General features: G+C 43.5%; 2 protein-coding genes across 5 annotated transcripts in view; both read left to right on the top strand.

Annotated features, from left to right (window-relative positions):
- LOC139376538 (trichohyalin-like) overlaps positions 1-14,918 on the top strand; it is a 375,197-nt gene that overhangs the window by 28,589 nt on the left and 331,690 nt on the right. The window lies entirely within an intron of this gene.
- LOC139376528 (palmitoyltransferase ZDHHC16B-like) lies at positions 187-14,884 on the top strand. Of its 4 annotated transcripts, none has more exons than XM_071119220.1 (11): positions 187-361; positions 6,028-6,281; positions 6,489-6,683; positions 6,800-6,888; positions 7,047-7,075; positions 7,264-7,397; positions 8,072-8,089; positions 10,422-10,507; positions 13,335-13,458; positions 13,542-13,612; positions 13,702-14,884. In XM_071119220.1, the coding sequence occupies exons 2-11, from the start codon at positions 6,036-6,038 to the stop codon at positions 13,808-13,810; spliced, it is 1,101 nt and encodes a 366-aa protein (XP_070975321.1). In that variant the 5' UTR covers positions 187-361; positions 6,028-6,035; the 3' UTR covers positions 13,811-14,884. The 4 variants fall into 4 exon arrangements, with proteins under 4 accessions (XP_070975321.1, XP_070975323.1, XP_070975322.1 ...); XM_071119221.1 differs by lacking the exon at positions 187-361 and adding an exon at positions 523-534; XM_071119222.1 differs by lacking the exon at positions 8,072-8,089.

Below are 14,918 nucleotides of genomic sequence, written 5' to 3'. Positions count from 1 at the left end.
CACAGTTTTCTCCTATAATATGAGATTTGTCCAGATTTTATTTAAAGTACTCATTAAACATAAACATAAAAAAAGGACGTGTGGCTTAGCGTAAATTGAATAGATCAACAGATCAGTACGGAACGGTTTTATTGACATTTTGAAGAGTACGAAAAAACACAATTTCCCAAGATGCAATGCGTGCGCGACGTCAGGATTTTTTTTTTTACAAGAAAGCAAGCTAGCAAGGGCTGCAGTGCATCGGTGCACGATTTATAATGTTTTCCTAAATATCTTTGAGTGTAGCTAACATCTCACAGTTATGAGTTGAATTGCAATTTTTTAACCTAGCTGGTTCTGTCATTTCAGAAGATACGTTAAGGTGAGTGGAATATTTAGATGATTGACATATCAATGGTGTCAGTAATTGGCAAGCTAGCTATAGCTAGCCGTCATAATTGGCAATATTTTGTAATCGACATATATCTCCGACTGCAATCTCATGTAGGGAGGGGTCTGCCTGTGGAAAAGTCTGCTATCAAGATTGCCAGGCAGGTGGAGTAGTTATAGCTGGCTAACGTTGCTCGCACACTATTGTTTGTTCAGTGTGGTAGCCAGCGGCAACAGCAGCAGAGATTGACAGAACCCTGTAAAATACAGACCTAAATAGTAGTTAGGCCTATGTTATTTGTACACCTGCAGACATTCAAAATATTTTGACAGCGTTGATGGTGTGATCATATAAATATAATGCTTTAGGATGTGATAGCTACTTACTGTTGTTCATTTGTGACTGGATTAACATTCTATGTTGTGGATTGTTCTCTTTACGTGTGAATGTCTGACAGCGAATTTGCATCCCTCAGATTGTAGAATTAGGCAGTTTTCTGCAGTGTAATGATCCCAATAAGCAACTCCATCATTCCCTAGTTCCAGTGCTGTCAACACAAGCGCAAATCTCTAAACTGAGGACTGAAAACGTTCCATTGGGAGTAAAGAGACACACAGCAGTGGCAGTGTTCTCCAGAGATAGAAAGATCACAAATTAACAGAAACAACACACATTTGGAGTCTGTGCAGTTTGCCAATTGCCAGGCCTGTGCTGCAGACACAGACGCTAAACCAGTCTCGAGGACAGACGGCAAAGCTTATTATCTGGGCAGAGCAGAGGAGACTATTTCCAAGCTGAGAAGATTTGGGGGTTGCCATAGAGACCGCTTACTCCGCCTTATTTTATTTTTTTTACCCCCCCCAGATAAAGAGCTTAATTGTTCTGTTTTAAAATACATTTTAAAGGGGTTAATCTGAGATTGAGAAAAAAAAGATTTCTGATGGTGCTGTTCAGATTTAGAGCTTGATCTCATGTTAAAAAAATATTTATATGGGTTTTTTCCAATATGTCACTCTGTACTCTACCTTTGGCTCCCGAGTGGCGCAGCGGTCTAAGGCACTGCATCTCAGTGCTAGAAGCATCACTACAAACCCTGGTTGGATTCCAGGCTGTATCACAACTGGCTGTGATTGGGAGTCCCATAGGGCGGCGCGCAATTGGCCCAGCGTCGTCCGGGGTTAGGGCCTGGCCACGGTAGGCCATCACTGTAAATAAGAATTTGTTCTTAACTGACTTGCCTAGTTAAATTAAAAATGTAATAAAATCAAGTGTAGTAGGTAGCCGAGGAAGTCAACAGCCTGTTGATTTGGCTGGAAATTGTCCCTACTCTTTTCCAGTTCCACACAAGCCTTTCTATGACTTTGATGGCATGCTGCCATATGCCGATCAATGATCTCATTAATACTGGTTGACCTCGTGTTCACCTGTATGGCATTATGACATTTCTTTCATTCCATCTGCGCCGCTTGTAAAGAGAGATCACACGTACTCCCTCTGCATAATGACAACAGAGGGGCAGTGTTGAAGGCCAAGCGGCTGGCCACAGTGACGGTCCCAGCACTAATAATTTATTATCAGGCCAAACACATTTAAGTGTTTAACGGATGCCCCTCTTCACTTTTCTCAACTTTTTTTTTGTGATTGAAAAGTTGTACTGAGAAATTGCGCGATTTATAGGAAAATGAATGTCCTCAAGCTGCCATTTAAAGAGAGACACAACATTCCCTTTTGGATTATGGCTGAACTTTATATTTTAGTCTCTCCTAAAATATCATGATTAGGTTCCTAAGCGTTGAACTAAGGTTGCTATAGAGCAGGGATGGGCAGCTGGTGGCCACCCCTTTAAAAAAAATTATGCTGAACTGTCTGGGTCTCAACTTGCTGTTGAGAGTTACAATAGTAGAATACACAAAGTGCAATTTTGAAATGTGGTTGTGCATCAGCCGTTTCTCTTATGTCAGTCACTGACAGTCCCTCAATTAGCCCATGTAAGCTAAAACAATTTTGATTGGTCAATTAGTTGAGCCAGCTATCTAAACTTGTAGTAATCATGGTTGAATTACTGACCGGGGAGCCCCCATTGATTTTTCTTAGTCACTCTCACTCCGATAACATTAAAAACTGTTCTCTCAACCCTAGTCTCATCGATGGGGCTGTAGTGGAGCAGGTTGAGAGCTACAAGTTCCTTGGCGTCCACATCACTAACATGGTCGAACCACACCAAGACAGTCGTGAAGACGGTATGACAAAACCTATTCCCCCCAGGAGACTGAAAAGATTTGGTATGGGTCCACAGATCCTCAAAAGGTTTTACAGCTGCACCCTGGAGAGCATCCTGACAGTTTGCATCGCTTCCTAGTATGGCAATTGCTCGGCCTACGACCACAAGGCACTACAGAGGGTAGCGCGTAAGGCCCAGTACATCACCGGGGCCAAGCTTCCTGCCATCCAGGATGGATGTACTGCTACTCTGTTTTCATCTCTGCATAGTCACTTTAACAACTCTACCTACTCTGTACCGGTACCCCCTGTATATACAGTGAGGGAAAAAGTATTTGATCCCCTGCTGATTTTGTACGTTTGCCCACTGACAACGAAATGATCAGTCTAATGGTAGGTTTATTTGAACAGTGAGAGACAGAATAACAGCAACAAAAATCCAGAAAAGAGCATGTCAAAAAATGTATAAATTGATAATGATGGAAATAAGTATTTGACCCCTCTGCAAAACATGACTTAGTACTTGGTGGCAAAAACCTTGTTGGCAATCCCAGAGGTCAGACATTTCTTGTAGTTGGCCACCAGGTTTGCACACATCTCAGGAGGGATTTTGTCCCACTCCTCTCTGCAGATCTTCTCCAAGTCATTAAGGTTTCGAGGCTGACGTTTGGCAACTCCACACATTTTCTATGGGATTAAGGTCTGGAGACTGGCTAGGCCACTCCAGGACCTTAATGTGCTTCTTCTTGAGCCACTCCTTTGTTGCCTTGGCCGCGTGTTTTTAGGTCATTGTCATGCTGGAATACCCATCCACGACCCAATTTCAATGCCCTGGCTGAGGGAAGGAGGTTTTCACCCAAGATTTGACAGTACATAGCCCCGTCCATCGTCCCTTTGATGCGGTGAAGTTGTCCTGTCCCCTTAGCAGAAAAACACCCCCAAAGCATAATGTTTCCACCTCCATGTTTGACAGTGGGGATGGAGTTCTTGGGGTCATAGGCAGCATTCACTCCATTTAAGAAGGTGCTCCTAATCTCAGCTCGTTACCTGTATAAAAGACACCTGGGAGTCAGAAATCTTTCTGATTGAGAGGGGGTCAAATACTTATTTCCCTCATTAAAATGCAAATCAATTTATAACATTTTTGACATTAGCTTTTCTGCATTTTTTTGTTGTTATTCTGTCTCTCACGGTTCAAATATACCTACCATTAAAGTCATAGACCGATCATTTCTTTGTCAGTGGGCAAATGTACAAAATCAGCAGGGGATCAAATACTTTTTTCCCTCACTGTAGCCCCACTTATTTACTGCTGTTCTTGAATTATTTGTTATTCTTACATTTTTGGGGTGTTTTCTTAAAACTGCATGGTTGGTTAAGGGCTTGTAAGTAAGCATTTCACTCGTCAGTGAAGAGCATTTTTTTGCCAGTCCGGTCTGGTCCAGTGACGGTGGGTTTGTGCTCATAGGCGACGTTGTTGCTGGTGATGTCTAGTGAGGACCTGACTTCCAACTGGCCTACAAGCCCGCAGTCCAGCCTCTCTCAACCTATTGTGGACAGTCTGAGCCCTGATGGAGGGATTGTGCGTTCCTGTTGTAACACGGGCAGTTGTTGCCATCCTGTACCTGTCCCACAGGTGTGATGTTCGGATGTATTGATCCAGTGCAGGTGGTGTTACACGTGGTCTGCCACTGCAAGGATGATCAGCTCACGGTCCTGTCTCCCTGTAGCTCTGTCTTAGGAGTCTCACAGTATGGACATTGCAATTTTTTGCCCTGGCCACATCTGCAGTCCTCATGCCTCCTTGCAGCATGCCTAAGGCATGTGCTCGCAGATGAGCAGGGACCCTGGGCATCTTTTTTTTTTGTGTGTGTTTTTCAGTCAGTAGAAAGTTTAGAAGTCAGTAGAAAGGCCTCTTTAGTGTCCTAAGTTTTCATAACTGTGACCTTAATTGCCTACTAAGCTGTTAGTGTCTTAACGACTGTTCTACAGGTGCATGTTCATTAATTGTTTATGCTTCATTGAACAAGCATGGGACACAGTGTTTAAACCCTTTACTATGAAGATCTGTGAAGTTGTTTGGATTTTTACAAATTCTCTTTGAAAGACAGGGTCCTGAGAAAGGGATGTTTTTTTGTTTGCTGAGTTTATTTATAAATAAACTGAATACATTAAGTAATAACTTTAAGAAAACTAACCTACAGTACTAGACTAAATTCACTTGTCATCCTTGTGGTACTGAGAGATAAACATGGTAATGCTTTCACTGATTGCACATAAAGGAAGATAGTTGCCCACCCCTGATGTAGGAACTCAGTCCTCGAGGGCCTGATTGGTGTCACTTTTTTTCTATCCCTAGCAAACACAGCTGATTAATCAAATTGCATTCTAATCTGAAGATAATGATTAGGTGATTGTGGAGTCAGGTGTTTTAGCTGGGGCTGAGGCAAAACTGTGACACCAATGAAATTGCCCACCCCTGTCCTACATGAAAGTGCTTGCTTTATCCAACTAATCTTGTCCTTTCTGTTATTCTGTGAACCCCGTTCATTGCTGCTCTCAGCTATATTTCTTTGATTTGCTCGCTCCGCTCACTTTTCAAAAAAAGAAATCTGTTAAAACATTTAATAAAATGTGTATGGCCTTAGCATTCTGGAGAGCCTTGGTGCTCCGGTGTCCACTTATTCCTATCTAAGGAAATTCATCCTTGGGCTTTTGGTGTCTTCATAAGGTTACCGGTTTTGCATTCCCAAGGTCTTTCTATGGAAGGCTCAGCCACAGAACTGTATTTCTCATGCATTATTAACATTAGAAGTTCTGTGAGAGTGGGCGCACTTATTACCTGATAGCCCTGTCCTATTTTCTGGGCATGCCTAATGCGTCCTTTGGCTCCAATGGAAACAACACTCAGCTGGATTTAATTACTTTAATGCCTTGACTTTGCTCTGTGGAGAGGAAGACCATGCGCTGAGCGGGAGTCTCTCTTGATTAGTTTTTTTTAAGACATAGATTTGGTTCTTGTCTGTCTCAGACAATAGTCTTTTCGTGGAGGGGGGGTTTGCAACATTTAATTGAGATGAGGGCCTTTTTGGGGGGTGTGGGGAGAGTGGAATTCCACCCTCTTTGTGTTTTATTCATGTTTTATTCAGGCATTAGATTATTCAGACAGATAAGAATTTGAAGGGGGAGCTTGATGAGGAGAGGAGGCGTTGTAGGATGGGTGGATGTGGCAATTGAACCCGGGTCTCCGAGGTCGTAGTATATGTCGAGCTGTGAGTGTTGCCACTCGACCGTGGGTATTATATCCCCAAAGGAAAGCGTGACCATGATGATATCATCTGCGATATGGATGACCGCACATTCCAAGTTGTTCTTCCTGGTCGTAGTAGTTTTTCACCTGCTTCTGTGTTGTGTGTCTGTCCGCGTGTGTGTGGAAGGCGGGGGCATGCGCAGCTGGAGGTGGCAGTTCTCCAGGATGATGCGTCTGTGCCTGCGCTGGTGCCGGCTGTGCCCTAAGCGAGGGGGTCGACCCAGCAAGCCCCAGAGGAAGCTACGAGAGCTGTGGAGCTACTGGAAGCTGCTGCTCAACTCCCTCTACTTCAACAGCCTTACCAACTCTGACACCTGCCTGGACTGTGTCTTTGAGCCCGTCTACTGGATAGTCGACAATGTGACTCGCTGGTTTGGGGTGGTAAGTAAATGGCTCAATTTTCTGTGTAGATGTACAGTCAAATATTCGTGTTTTTATTGTATTTCATTAAATGTAGGCCAGTTAATCAAATCTCCCATGTTCGGTTACATTACCCCGTTTTGCTATTCTATTTCTCACAGTATTTTCACATTTCACGTACCCTCATGAGTTCCTCCCTCTGTTCGTGCCCCTCTCTTCTGTTCCCAGGTGTTTGTGTGCTTGGTGATTGCCCTCACCAGCTCTGTGCTGGTCATTGTCTACCTGTGCCTGCTGCCTGTCATCCTCAACACCTACCCACTGCAGTGGATCGTCTGGCACCTCACTTACGGCCACTGGGTCCTCATGATGGTCCTCTTCCACTACTATAAGGCCACCACCACCTCCCCTGGACACCCACCACAGGTGAGGTGCCCGCTCCAATGCCTGCAGGAAAACTGTTTTTGGGAAATACTAGGAAGACAGGCTATAGGCTTGATTCTGAAATAACTTCATGCTTTTTTCGGATTGTTGTTTCTCAGGTTAAAAGTGATACACCGTCAGTGTCCATCTGTAAAAAATGCATCGTCCCCAAACCAGCCAGAACTCACCACTGCAGCATCTGCAATACGTAAGTTAAAGACTCTCTGTCAGTCATCAAATGATGTCATTAAGAAATAAAACACCTCCACTGGATAGCTCTAGTCCATGGCACAGGTCAATCACACTGGATAGCTCTAGTCCATGGCACAGGTCAATCACACTGAGCGACTTTCTCTTTCATTCCAGGTGTATTCTGAAGATGGATCACCACTGTCGTATCCTTTCGAGACCAACAAACATCTCATCTCTCAGATTCCTTTAAAACTATGTTTTACAGCATTGTAAAACCCCAGGGGGGCGGGGGGGGCAGTCATACAGTTAAATCATATTGCCTTCCTCCATGTTTTATCTTTTGTTAGATCTGCCTCATTAACTTTGACCTTAACTTGCCTTGTGACGCTAGCCTGGCTCAACAACTGTGTGGGCCACTTCAACCACCGCTACTTTTTCTCCTTCTGCCTGTACATGACCATGGGCTGCATGTACTGCAGCGTCAGCTGCAAAGACATGTTCATAGAGGCCTACAACGCTGTCGAGGTGAGGCAGACCAAGAATGTCAACTTCTTAGAGGTTCTAGGAGGCTTGACACTGACTTTCAAATAGTATTCTGAGTACTGCCATCTGTGTAATGTAATCATGTCTTGTTATTGACACGTGACCCAAACACCCTGATTGAGTGAGGCCGCTTGGTTCGTGACTGTTTGGTTAGAGTCTGGCATGTCTTTGCCACATTTTCCTTCTCTTATGTGCTAGATATATGGCATGGTCTTTTCAGAGAGGTGAGCGAAAGGCCTTACATTCTGAGCAAGCTGTGTAAAGTTCACTGCCGCTAGTTTAGCTGAAGAGACAGGCAGCAGCCGAGCAAAGACAGCGAACAGACCACCAAGTGTAGGGATCAAGGACATCGGATCACATGACACGTTAACGGCAATGTAATACACTTGTTTATCTTCAAGTCCACTGAGAAGGCTGGTGGTGTGCAGATAACTGGTGCCGTTGTGTGTGTATATAACCAGTCAGATTGTTTCTTATGTAATCTAAAGCCTCCAGGCTCAAGACCACTTACTGTTCTCACACCAATCATTCATGGCAAGATGGGAGTTTATATAGTAATAGATCCTATGGCTCTGAGCCAACACCTCACTGTTTGAAGACATATATCTTTTTTTAGTGTTTCAATCGCTCTGACGTATGACTCGTTCTTTTTTTAGCTACATAGAAGATGGGAGGTACCGTTCTATAATAATCACCCTGGCCCTATAACACATCTAGCCTATAGTTTCCCTTAGCATTATGAGTTGTGATTGAGATAGTCAAGGGCACCAACTTGACTGAAGCTGTGGGTGTGTCCCAAATGGCACTTTATTCCCTATGTGGTCCACTACTTTTGACTAGAGCCTTGTGGGCCCTGGTTAAACGTAGTGCACTCCATAGGGAATAAAGTGGCATTCGGGATGCAGCCAGTGTATGAATTGCCATTGTTCCACTAGCGCTTCCACCGCAGTGTGGAAGCCACAGGGGGAGCCAGTGATGGGAGTAGGGCACGGACTGCTCCTCAGTCTCCTTGAGCTCATGACTGGCCTGGTACTACAAAAGATTCTTGAAACCACTGAACTCAGAACTGGTGCGTTGCCTGGAATTAACTTGTAGAGGGTCCGCACTCAAAAAATTGATTTTCAGAGTTCTTCTTTTTTTGGTCAGGTAGTACAGACTGACAGGCTGTGAAGGTCCACTGGGCAGTGCTGGGTCTCACTGTCAATTAACAATCAACATTTAATTGACAACAATTTGGCAATCATCTCCCTGTATAGTATGGGGGTTTATATGTGGGCGACTCCACACCAGCATTGTTGGTACTTGTAGAGTATATTGTTCCAAACAATGTCTTTTAAAGGACAAGTTTTTTAATTTTTCACAACCAATTCTCTATTTTTGATTGTAAAATGGCATGTTATAGAAGGGTCCAGACACCTTTGTCATGATTTCACGTTGTTCAGAAACTTACCCCAAACAGCAAATCACTTCCTTATTCTCAATTTGTAGTATGGGGGCTTGAAAAAACATGAACAGAGGCTCCAAAAACACAAAAATGTCCTTTTTAGAAACGGCAAAGCTCTCATTGTAGTGACGCAGGTCTTTAAATGTTGTACACATGAAATTGTCATTCCGAAATGTATCCGCAAAGTTCTATTCCATTTTGTTGCGACTCGAGCGATACCTCTCTGTCCACTCGGCAGGTAATTGCTGAAATAAAGGACACATTCGAGTTAAAGTATATTGAAAGCCTGGGTTGTTTCCAGACTTGTAGAATCTATGCCAAGGCGCATTGAAGCTGTTCTGCTGGGTCGCGGTGGCCCAACGCCCTAGTAAGATGTTTTATGTTGGTGTTTCCTTTATTTTGGCAGTTACCTGTAGCAGCAGGCTACACAGAGACTGGAACAGTTGGATAGGGGAACTGCTCGAGTCACGCAACACGGAATATAGTGTTGCAGATAAAGTTTTGGATTGACACAATTTCACGTGTACATCTAAAGACCTACATCACCATACTGAGAGCTTTGCCGTTTCTAAAATAACGTATTTGGGCGATTTTTGGAGCCTTATGGTATGGGGGCCCCCCATACTACACGAGGATGAGGAAGTAATTTGATGTTTGGGGTTAGTTTCTCAAACATGAAATCACAAAAGTTATCTGGACCCTTTTATAACATGCCGTTTAGTTGTAATAAAGAAAATAGGAAGATAATAATTTTTGGTGTTGAATAAATTAATGTTGAAACTTAAAAATATTTTTTTATTTAACCTTTTTTATCTAGGCAAGTCAGTTAAGAACAAATTCGTATTTACAATGACGGCCTACCCCGGCCAAACCCGGACAACGCTGGGCCAATTGTGCACCGCACTATGGGACTCCCAATCACAGCCAGTTGTGATACAGCCTGGAATCGAACCAGGGTCTGTAGTGACTCCCTCTAGCACTGAGATGCAGTGCCTTAGACTGCTGCGCCATTCTAGAGACCTAAAATCAAGACATACATGTTTTATAGCACACTATAAGGAGTATAGTCACACCCAGATGTCTGTATCATGTATGGTTCACCGATCATAGGGTCTTACAGGAGGCTCTAAAAGGGCTTAACATTTCCATTTTCTCCTATGGTTTGTGATAAATGTAAAGAGTATGTCAGACATCAGACTTCCTCCCAAGTTTGTTCTGGCAATTCTCACAATTTGAGATACCAAAACTATTATCAGCCTACACTGGCATGGAGTCGGCCATGTTTCACTGCCCAGTGAGACCGCAGTCCTCTCCTCAAGTCAGGCACAGTCCCCTGTGATTAGGAGTTATTTTTTAGGTCCCTTGGCTGTGAATGGCTATAGACTTGGCATTTTGTATTTCGCTTCTTTGCCACCCGTTGCAATTGGAGGACTGTAGATGTTTCCTGTTAGCCTTTTTGTGGTTGGTTGTTCAATCCTGTAGAATACTCAGTGGCATCACATTTACTAGTTACAACTGCTGTACATGGATGGTTTTTTCACATGGTTTTGCTTTCCGTCTAGAGCTACTATCAGACGCCACCACCACTGTTTTCCTTCAGAGAAAAGATGGTCCACAAGAGTGTCATTTTCATTTGGGTGCTAACAAGGTGAGACACATTTGTAACTTTAAAAAAAAGTTGTTGTTGACGTCAACCGCTATGGCTGATCTGTGCACACTATATACAGTGGGGCAGAAAAGTATTTAGTCAGCCACCAATTGTGCAAGTTTTCCCACTTAAAAAGATGAGGCCTGTAATTTTAATCATAGGTACACTTAAACTATGACAGACAAAATGAAATTTAAAAAATACAGAAAATCACATTGTAGGATTTTTCATTAATTTATTTGCAAATTATGGTGGAAAATAAGTATTTGGTCACCTACAAACAAGCAAGATTTCTGGCTCTCACAGACCTGTAACTTCTTCTTTAAGAGGCTCCTCTGTCCTCCACTCGTTACCTGTATTAATGGCACCTGTTCGAACTTGTTATCAGTATAAAATACACCTGTCCACAACCTCAAACAGTCACACTCCAAACTCCACTATGGCCAAGACCAAAGAGCTGTCAAAGGACACCAGAAACAAAATTGTAGACCTGCACCAGGCTGGGAAGACTGAATCTGCAATAGGTAAGCAGCTTGGTTTGAAGAAATCAACAGTGGGAGCAATTATTAGGAAATGGAAGACATACAAGACCACTGATAATCTCCCTCGATCTGGGACTCCACGTAAGATCTCACCCTGTGGGGTCAAAATGATCACAAGAACGGTGAGCAAAAATCCCAGAACCACACGGGGTGACCTAGTGAATGACCTGCAGAGAGCTGGGACCAAAGTAACAAAGCCTACCATCAGTAACACACTACGCCGCCAGGGACTCAAATCCTGCAGTGCCAGACGTGTCCCCCTGCTTAAGCCAGTACATGTCCAGGCCCGTCTGAAGTTTGCTAGAGAGCATTTGGATGATCCAGAAGAAGATTGGGAGAATGTCATATGGTCAGATGAAACCAAAATATAACTTTTTGGAAAAAACTCAACTTGTCGAAACAAAGAATGCTGAGTTGCATCCAAAGAACACCATACCTACTGTGAAGCATGGGGGTGGAAACATCATGCTTTGGGGCTGTTTTTCTGCAAAGGGACCAGGACGACTGATCCGTGTAAAGGAAAGAATGAATGGGGCCATGTATCGTGAGATTTTGAGTGAAAACCTCCTTCCATCAGCAAGGGCATTGAAGATGAAACGTGGCTGGGTCTTTCAGCATGACAATGATCCCAAACACACCGCCCGGGCGACGAAGGAGAGGCTTTGTAAGAAGCATTTCAAGGTCCTGAAGTGGCCTAGCCAGTCTCCAGATCTCAACCCCATAGAAAATCTTTGGAGGGAGTTGAAAGTCCGTGTTGCCCAGCAACAGCCCCAAAACATCACTGCTCTAGAGGAGATCTGCCTGGAGGAATGGGCCAAAATACCAGCAACAGTGTGTGAAAACCTGGTGAAGACTTACAGAAAACATTTGACCTCTGTCATTGCCAACGAAGGGTATATAACAAAGTATTGAGAAACTTTTGTTATTGACCAAATACTTATTTTCCACCATAATTTGCAAATAAATTCATTAAAAATCTTACAATGTGATTTTCTGGATTTTTTTTCTTCTGTCATTTTTGAAGTGTATCTATGATAAAAATTACAGGCCTCATCTTTTTAAGTGTGAGAAGTTGCACAATTGGTGGCTGACTAAATACTTTTTTGCCCCACTGTATGTATGTATGCATGTGTGTATATATAACAGTATGTGGACACCCCTTCAAATGAGTGGATTTTGGCTATTTCAGCCACACCTGTTGCTGACATGTGTATAAAATTGAGCGCACAGCCATGCAATCTCCATAGACAAACATTGGCAATAGAATGGCCTTACAGAAGAGCTCAGAGACTTTCAACGTGGCACCGTCTTAGGATGCCACCTTTCTAACAAGTCATTTCGTCAAATTTCTGCCCTGCTAGAGCTTCCCCGGTCAACCGTAAGTTCTGTTATTGTGAAGTGGAAACATCTAGGAAACATTTAGGATCAACAACGGCTCAGCCGCAAAGTGGTAGGCCACACAAGCCCACAGAACGGGACTGCGAGTGCTGAAGCTCGTATAAATTGCCTGTATTCGGTTGCAACACTTACTACCGAGTTCAAACTGCCTCAAGAAGCAACATCAGCACAAGAACTGTTCGTCGGGAGCTTAATGAAATGGGCTTCCATGGCCGAGCAACCGCACACAAGCGGAATCACACTTTACCATAGTCCGATGGACGGATCTGGGTTTGGCGGATTCCCGGAGATTGCTACCTGCCCGAATACATAGTGCCAACTGTTAAGTTTGGTGGAGGAGGAATAATGGTCTGGGGCTGTTTTTCATGTTTCGGACTAGGCCCCTTAGTTCCAGTGAAAGGAAATCTAAAATGCTACAGCATGACAACTTTGTGGTAACAGTTTGGGGAAAGCTCTTTCCTGTTTCAGCATGACAATGCCCCCATGCACAAAGTGCGGTCCATACAGAAATGTTTTGTCTAGATCGCTGTGGAAGAACTTGACTGGCCTGCACAGAGCCCTGACCTCAACCCCATCGGGATTAATTGGAACGCCGACTGCGAGCCAGGCCTAATCGCCCAATGTCAGTGCTCACTAACGCTCCTGTGGCTAAATTGAAGCAAGTCCCCATAGCAATGTTCCAACATCTAGTGGAAAGCCTTCTCAGAAGAGTGGAGGCTGTTATAGCAGCAACGGGGGGACCAACTCCACATTAATGCCCATGATTTTGGAATGAAATGTTCGACGAGCAGGTGTCCAAATACTTTTGTTCATATTCTCAAATATACCTTTTTATCTTGAATCTAGTTTAATATAATCACGATTGCCGTTTTTTTTCCTCCCTGCAGTTCGGTGGCAGTAGCTCTGGGAGGTCTGACACTGTGGCATGCTATCCTCATCACCTTAGGAGAGACCAGCGTGGAGAGACACATCAACAAGAAAGAGGTCAGACGCTTAAAAGAGAAAGGAAAGGTGAGGTTTATTGGATTTACTCAAATATCAACACAGTGTACCAGTTTGGAATTAGCAAGTAAAGCCTGTTTCTCTCTTGTAAGGTGTTCCGAAATCCATACCATTATGGGAAAATAAACAATTGGAAAGTGTTGTTTGGTGTAGAGGAGACCAGGTAAGCCTTCCAGATCACCACAAACTTCTAGACTGTTGTGAAACCTAAATGATTCTTCTTAGAGTTGGTTTGACTTCCTCTTCTCACAGTCACTGGTTGACCAGAGTCCTCCTGCCGTCTAGTCACACTCCCCATGAAGACGGACTGGTATGGGAATTCCCTCAGGCTCTCACCAGAAGAGACCCAATGACCATCTAACCTCACTACTCACTGCTGTTTCTCATCTCCACACTATGGCCCAGAATCACTACTGGCACCTGGATGGTGGAGTGAACAGAGGACTTCTCTTAGCCTCTGAGGAGTAGACCGTTTGGGCTTGATAGTGACCCGTATGTCAAGGAACCTCTGGGTGTTAGGGGACCTTAATCTGCACTCCGGTCACTGTCATGTGAAGTGTCTTTTTTCAACTGTCGTCCTGTCTTGTGAACTGATTGTTTGTGTTTTTGTACTGGTAGGTATGTTGTCCAAAGATGACAAAATGTGTACTTTTTTAATTGTACTGAAGTCACAGAAAAAGCCGTTTGGACTTTTTTAGTGCCAACAAAGAGCTTTTCACCAATGACTAGGTTAGAGCTAGATAACCACACACCTTGGCCATTGTCCATCTAGGGGTGAGTAGTCTGGAGACTTTTTGACAGACTTCCATAAACTATTCATATTATCATTCAGGCTCTAGTTAGAACATGGTGCTCATATTACAGAGCAGTGCCCCAGCCAATATCCAGGGGTGACGTAATACTATGGTCGACCATGTAAAAAACGACACATTTCACTGAACCTATCCGGTGTATGTGACAAAACATCTACATAGGCATATTAGGAATTGTCAAAAGATTCATAACGTGCCGTGTGAAGTTAAATCCTTAACAGGTGTTTATATTTGTTTATCAGGCACTAATGCAAAGTACCGTTTTACTGGAATATGACATTTCTAACATTGTCCATTAATTATCTCGCCCACATCACATACGGTAATGGATTTCCCCAGTAGCCTTTTAAGATCACTTAACATGGTTAAAAGAGCTTGAATGCATCAGACTTCCTCCCAACTGGTCTTGTTTGGCCATCATTTAGATGTATAATGATCAGGGGATATTTCTATAATAGCCAGCCTGTAACAGTAGGAAGGGGATACCTGGTTGCCATAGTGAAATGTCCTCACTGCTGTGACATGACCAATAGGAGCTGTGCTCCATTATTGTACGCCGCATGTCTGTGTCATTTGCTTTTGATATTAGCTTGTATTGGTTAATATAAAATATTGTTTTTGGAGACTGTGAAGCTTCTTTTGATATTTCTGTTGATT

The sequence above is a fragment of the Oncorhynchus clarkii genome, chromosome 20 (genome assembly GCF_045791955.1).
Source record: "Oncorhynchus clarkii lewisi isolate Uvic-CL-2024 chromosome 20, UVic_Ocla_1.0, whole genome shotgun sequence".
In the NCBI taxonomy this organism is placed as follows: Eukaryota; Metazoa; Chordata; class Actinopteri; order Salmoniformes; family Salmonidae; genus Oncorhynchus; species Oncorhynchus clarkii.
This window is presented reverse-complemented; position numbering and strand designations above follow the sequence as displayed.

Bases quoted from the DNA above. Each gene is read 5' to 3' on its own strand.
- LOC139376528 (XM_071119220.1), top strand. From the start codon at position 6,036: ATGCGCAGCTGGAGGTGGCAGTTCTCCAGGATGATGCGTCTGTGCCTG. The intron at 6,282-6,488 runs GTAAGTAAATGG...TTCTGTTCCCAG, and splicing joins TGACTCGCTGGTTTGGGGTG to GTGTTTGTGTGCTTGGTGAT. The intron at 13,613-13,701 runs GTAAGCCTTCCA...CTCTTCTCACAG, and splicing joins TTTGGTGTAGAGGAGACCAG to TCACTGGTTGACCAGAGTCC.